Source organism: Triplophysa rosa, linkage group LG11 (assembly GCF_024868665.1).
Source record: "Triplophysa rosa linkage group LG11, Trosa_1v2, whole genome shotgun sequence".
NCBI classification, from domain to species: domain Eukaryota; kingdom Metazoa; phylum Chordata; class Actinopteri; order Cypriniformes; family Nemacheilidae; genus Triplophysa; species Triplophysa rosa.
This window is the reverse complement of record NC_079900.1, coordinates 19246348-19252403: the sequence shown is the minus strand read 5'-3', so window position 1 is coordinate 19252403 and position 6056 is coordinate 19246348. Positions and strand designations below refer to the sequence as shown.

Genomic DNA, 6056 nt, shown 5'->3' with positions numbered 1-6056 from the left:
TAGAATTTTAAAGTTTTACTTAATTAATATTGCATATAGGAATTTATAGTCTGTTATATTTGACCTGTGCTTCTCTCTCCTTTATCTTAAATGTGTGCTCTCACTGTGCGTGCATGTCTGTGTGCGCGTACTTGTCTGTGTACGTGTGTGTGTGTGCGCGTCCATGTGTCTGCCCGTCCGTGTGTGTGTGTCTATGTCTATGTGTGTTAGTACGTGTGCATATTGTGTGTGTGGAGTGTCTGTATGTGGGTATGTCTGTCTTCAGTGTTTTCACCTTTTTCTTGTTTTTACAGGTACAACTTTAATTGTTTTTCTTATAGTCAACATGTCTCATGTACAGCTGCTTTGTAAACTATGAAAATTGTAAAAAGCGCTATATAAATAAAGTTGAGTTGAGTTGTTTGTAAAGTGTTTGGTTAATCCACTTAAAGGGACGGTAGGCCTACACATGCGCGTATGTACAAGATCAGGATGGCACCACCTCCGCCTCATTTTGAGCCAGGAAAACCCTGGATACGGAACAGAAATTCTGTATTTCACTTTGAAGAAGACAAGTAAAGCAAAAGCTGCCACATTCTGCCTTCATCTACTTCATCTATATTGTCAATCCATGAAAAATTGTTGAAGTGAACACTGACAAAATATATATAAACCTGCCCTCTCAAGATCTCTCATGACTGGTTTGCTGTTAACATTGACAAACACAATTGGTTCCTTCTTACAGATGGTTGACCATTAAGCGCCATGGACATACTGTATGTTCAAGTGCAAATGAGATTTGAAATAATGATCAGCACATTACAGTATGATCTATCCTTTTTTTTAGTTTAATAGCCACTTGTATGAGAAATGTATAAAGACATTGTCAGGAAACGAGGTGGAAGAACCCAAGTGCAGGCAACGGCAGGTAAGGGGTTAACAGGGGTATTTTATTTTAAATATAAACACAAAACAAAAACTCCCTCGATGGGGAAAAACACTGACAAAGACAATGGGAATAAATAATATCAGGAAAACACAGGAACCCAGGACTATTAACTAGACTATAAAACACTTGACTTAAACTAACATAAACAAGACCAACAATGACTCACGGTGGGAACAAGGAACATCGATTTGGACAGGTTTGGAATACAACACGACATCACAGGTACACGAACATCCACATGTAATCCACCAACACAAGACAAAGAAACAAGAGGGTATATATAGGAAACACAAACAAGGGATAACGACATGGGGCAGGTGTGGGTAATCAAACACTCAGGGAAAGATCACAAGGAAACGAGAGGAGCGGGGCCAATGACGAGACACTGGAGAGAACGTATATTATTGTCAAAAGGACAATAATATGTTTCTCTCCACACATAACCAAAGACTTTGTCATGGCTCTGCTACAGGACCAAGAAAAACATGACTAAATGAAGCAGAGCCATGACAGACATCATTCTCATTCTTTAAACATCTCCTTTTGTGTCCCACAATAGTGTAAATGGTTAGTTGAAAATTTTCAGTGAACTACTCCTTTAAGGTCATTTTAAAACAATGAGTCGAGCAGTGCAGCAGTTTACGTAAACCGCAGGTGTATCAAGAATCCAAAAAAGTCAGAAACGGATTGACATACTGTACAGTTTCAGCAGTCTGGTGTTAACGGATATGCTCACTTACCCTTCTCTGGGGTCGAGGGCGATGGCTCGGGGGTGCTCCACATCTCCTGCCAGTAGAGTGGTACGCATTGTCCCGTCCAGTTTAGCCACCTCAATCTGATCCAGATTACTCTCCACCCAGTAGATGTTTCCAGCAATCCAGTCAACAGCCAGACCCTCTGGAGTCGCTAAACCATACTGGATTACCACGTCAAAACTGGTCAGTGCTTTGGGTGAGGAAAAAAGAGGGACAGACGAATTAATGCGAAATATGTTTGTAATATTTCACTTTTTTTAGCCTATGAGACACTAAGACTGCATAAAGGAGATCCGAGGTTTTCAATAAACAACAATTTACATTTACATTTACTCATTTAGCAGACGCTTTTATCCAAAGCGACTTACAGAGAGTTCAGGGAGCAATAAGCAATATGTCATACAGGAGCAATAATACAATAGGTGCTAATACAAAGTTACTAGTTTCAACAAAAGCTAGACCAGTACCTGTTGAGAGAAATAGAGGGTTAGTTTATTTTCTTCTCATTTGTCTGTGAAGTATTCACAGAAGAGATGGGTTTTAAGTAGTTTTTTGAATGTTGTGAGAGATGTGGTTGACCGGACCGAGTTAGGAAGAATGTTCCACCAGGAAGGAGTTGTGAAGGACAATGAGCGGGAAAGCGATTTACTGCCCTTATGAGAAGGCAATACAAGACGCCGCTCGTTTGCTGAACGCAGGTTTCTTGATGGGGTGTATGAGTGTAGGACGGTGTGAAAGTATGCTGGTGAAGATCCAGTGATAGTCCTGTAGGCAAGCATTACTGACTTGAATCTAATACGGGCTTCAACCGGTAGCCAGTGGAGAGAGATGAAAAGGGGTGTCACATGAGCCCTTTTGGGCTGTTGGAAGATGAGGCGTGCTGCGTTGAGTAGTCCAACCTTGAGATTACCAGGGCGTGGACAAGTAGTTGTGCCACATGCTCAGTGAGATAGGGTCTAACCTTTCTAATGTTGAATAAGACATATCGGCATGACCGCGTTGTCTTTGCAATGTGATCATTGAAGGACAGCTGTTCAACAAATATGACTCAGAGGTTCCTGGCTGTTTTGTAAGGAGTGATTGTGTTATTGCCAAGTTGGATAGTGAGATCGTGTTGCACCGTGGGGTGTGCCAGAAACAAGAGTAGTTATGTCTTTGCAGGGTTCAGCTGGAGGTGATGCTCTTTCATCCAAGCTGAGATGTCTTCTAGGCAGGCTGTAATGTGAGCTGCTACAGTGGTATTGTCTGGGTGAAACGAGATGTAGATCTGGGTGTCATCAGCATAACAGTGATTCGAGAAGCCGTGTGCCTGTATAATGGGTCCCAAGGATGTCGTGTAGATGGAAAAACGCAGCGGTCCAAGCACCAGGGACCCCAGTGAAGGATCTGCCGGAGAGGTAGGATTTGAACTCTCTGTAAGTCGCTTTGGACAAAAAGCGTCTGCTAAATGATTAAATGTAAATGTAAACTTAATCTCGTCTTCCTAAATTCTAAGAAACAGGTTATGAAATAAGATCAGGGTTACACTCTTAAAAATAAAGGTGCTTAAAAGGTTCTTCACAGCGATGCCATACAAGTGTAGTATAAAACATTAATTAATCTCTCAATGTTGTGTCAAACCGACAGAATGGGGTTTGTCTTGAGAACCTATCATCTTCTGAGTATTTAGAAAAGGCCAATGAAAATTGGCGAATGAAATTTGCATGCCGGGCTCCTCTCCGGATGTCCGGGTATAAGAGGGAAGCCGGCGTGCTCATTCATTCACCTTTTGTTCTTCAGAGCCTACGCATCTGATGAGCTTCTCTACGATCTTTGGTGATCATTTTTCTGCTGGAATCTATGACGTGGACAGCGGAAGGTCCCTTCCTGCAGTGACTCTCCCCTGGGCGTCTCGGCAGTTCCGGAGGTGTTCGAGCAAATTTCCTTTCTAAAAGAGCAAATTTCTCCAGCGTGGCACGTCTCGCTGTTCTCATGGGTGCAACACACTCATCGAGGAGGGGGACGGACACGATGCCTGCTTCCAGTACGCTGGGGCAGACGTTGTGAATACGTCCTGCCTGCACTGCGGGCGGTGATGATTCAGACGTTGCGTCACGGGTGGCTGTGTTCCCACGGGACTCAGTCACCACCTCGTTTGCTCCCCGTTCCGTGGCGGCAGGACTACGGCCCTGCCGTCCGCTACGGCAAGCAGCGAGGGTGATATGAGGATTACTGTGAGCGATAATCCGCCAGCCACTGGCTCACGGACCGTTCACACCTCGTCTCGCTTGTCTGACCGTCCCCAGGAGACGGTCCGCCGTCTAATTCCTCAATCACGTATTCGGACACGATGCGTGATGATGAGATGTCTCTTGCAGCATCGGGGGCGACTCCGACGATTCCTCGGGCTCCCTCCCTCGGGGGGTCGAGCCCAGGAAGAAGCGGACGTCGAAATGTCAGCCATGCTTTCCCGGGCCGCCGTGAGTGTTGGGTTGCAGTGCCCGCACTGCCTTTCCCGGTGCTCGCGGCTGGCTACATGGTGCCTCGGGATTGAGCGCGGCCCCAAGCCGCGCCCGCCCCCAGTGCCGTGTTTACCGGAAGTGCATGAGGAACTTAGTAAGACCTGGAACGCCCCTTTCCGGCACGTTTCACGTCAAACAAAGTTCCGTCACCCTCTCTTCCCTCGAGGTTGAGACAGCTGGAGGATACGTCGTTGTCCCCCAGGTGGAATATGCCGCCGTGGTGCTCGTGCCCGTAGGAGGGGGGGGCTCGACCTAGACTCCCGTCCAACGCATGTGGGGTCTCGGTGTCGAGAGCTTACAGTGCGGCGGACCAAGCTGCCTCCTCTCTCCACGCTATGGCTCCTGCCAGGCCAGGGCGTTGAGAGAGCTCCACGAGGGTAAGACCGACCCAGCGCGTATGCAGGAACTCCGCGCCGCCACCGACCTCACTCTACGAGCAACCAAGGTGACCACGCAGGTCCTGGGTCGGATGATGTCCACACTTGTGGTCTATGAGAAACTCCTCTGGCCGATCCTTGCGCAGATGAGTAACGCTGAGAAGGTCCGCTTTCTCGACGCACCCGTCTCGCAAGGGGGGGCTGGTTGGTGTTACTGTCGAGCCGCAGTGGCCCCGCTCACCCCCCCGCCCATCGTGGGGGCGCGAGACCCGCAAGCGGCCTCCCCCGGAGGGTTCTGGACAGTAAAGAAGCAGACCTCCGTGCCGCGACTCGGACGCCGAGTACCGTGCACTGTCTGATTCCCAGCAGCCCTGGTCCTCTTCGATGCCCTCCAGCTCTGGTGCCCCCCCACTCAGGCGGCCCCCCCTGGAGGAGACAGCGAAGGGGATCGAGGCGGATCTGCTGGCCCCCTCCGGGGGGCTAGCGCCCACTTACTCTCAAAAAGGAGAGTTTCCTCTCTCTCTGGGTTACCACAGCCGCTCTCACCCTCTGCACGACGGTGAACGGCAAACTCGACATTGCGTCATGGCGAAGCGCAATGTCGAGTATAAACACCAGCCCTCAGCACTCTCAGTCAGACAGTGCGTTGAGCTGCGCAGTCGCCAGGTAGGAAAAACAGCAGAGCCGATCTCCTCCCTGGGGGACCTCCCCCGGCAAGGAATCCGTACTGCTAGCCTTCGAACCACCCCCTGGGGGGACGATGAAAAAGATCGTACCTTAGTCCCCGTCTCATTCTGGGAGCCTGTCTGGCTTCCCAGGCTGTCAGACTGGCTAGGGAAGACGATCCGTCTCGGCTACGCGATCCAGTCGCCTCACGCCTATCAAGTTCAGCATCCGATATACCTCAGTCAGAGGCTAGGATGTTCCCGTACTTCGGGCCGAGGTCGCCACCCTTCTGGTGAAGGGATGAGCCCGTCTCACCAGCCGAGATGTTCAGTGGGTTTTACAGCCTGTACTTCATTGTCCCCAAGAAAGGCGGGGGGTTGCGCCCTTTCTTGGGTCTGTGTGTTCTGAACAGGCACCTACACAGTAGCTGCCTTTCAGGTTGATCACGCAGAAGCGCATCCTGACGTCCGTCAGGTGTCAGGACTGGTTCATGGCAATCGACCTGAAGGACGCGTACTTCATGTCTCTATCCTCCCTCGACATCGGCCGTTCCGACGGTTCGTGTTCGAGGGACGGGCATATCAGTACAGGGTCCTCCCCTTCGGTCTGTCCCTGTCTCCACGAGTCTTTACGAAGGTTGTGGAAGCCGCCCTCCTTCCCCTTAGGGAAGGAGGTGTGCGGGTACTAAACTATCTCGACGACTGGCTTAAGTTTGGCACACTCTCGAGATCGGTTGTGTACACACAAGGACCTGGTGCTCCGGCACCTAGATCGGTGGGGCTACAGGTCAAATGAGAAAAGAGCAAGCTCTCCCCGGTGCAGAGCATCC

At 49.6% G+C, this 6056-nt stretch overlaps 1 protein-coding gene across 1 annotated transcript in view; it reads right to left on the bottom strand.

Moving 5' to 3' along the window:
• Positions 1-1664: 1664 nt before the first annotated feature.
• The window catches only part of LOC130561303 (low-density lipoprotein receptor-related protein 1-like), an 11166-nt gene continuing 6774 nt past the window's right edge, over positions 1665-6056 (bottom strand). The window contains exon 2 of the mRNA XM_057345527.1: positions 1665-1873. Within this exon, the coding sequence (XP_057201510.1) occupies positions 1665-1873 (209 nt within the window). The remainder of the gene's footprint in view (positions 1874-6056) is intronic.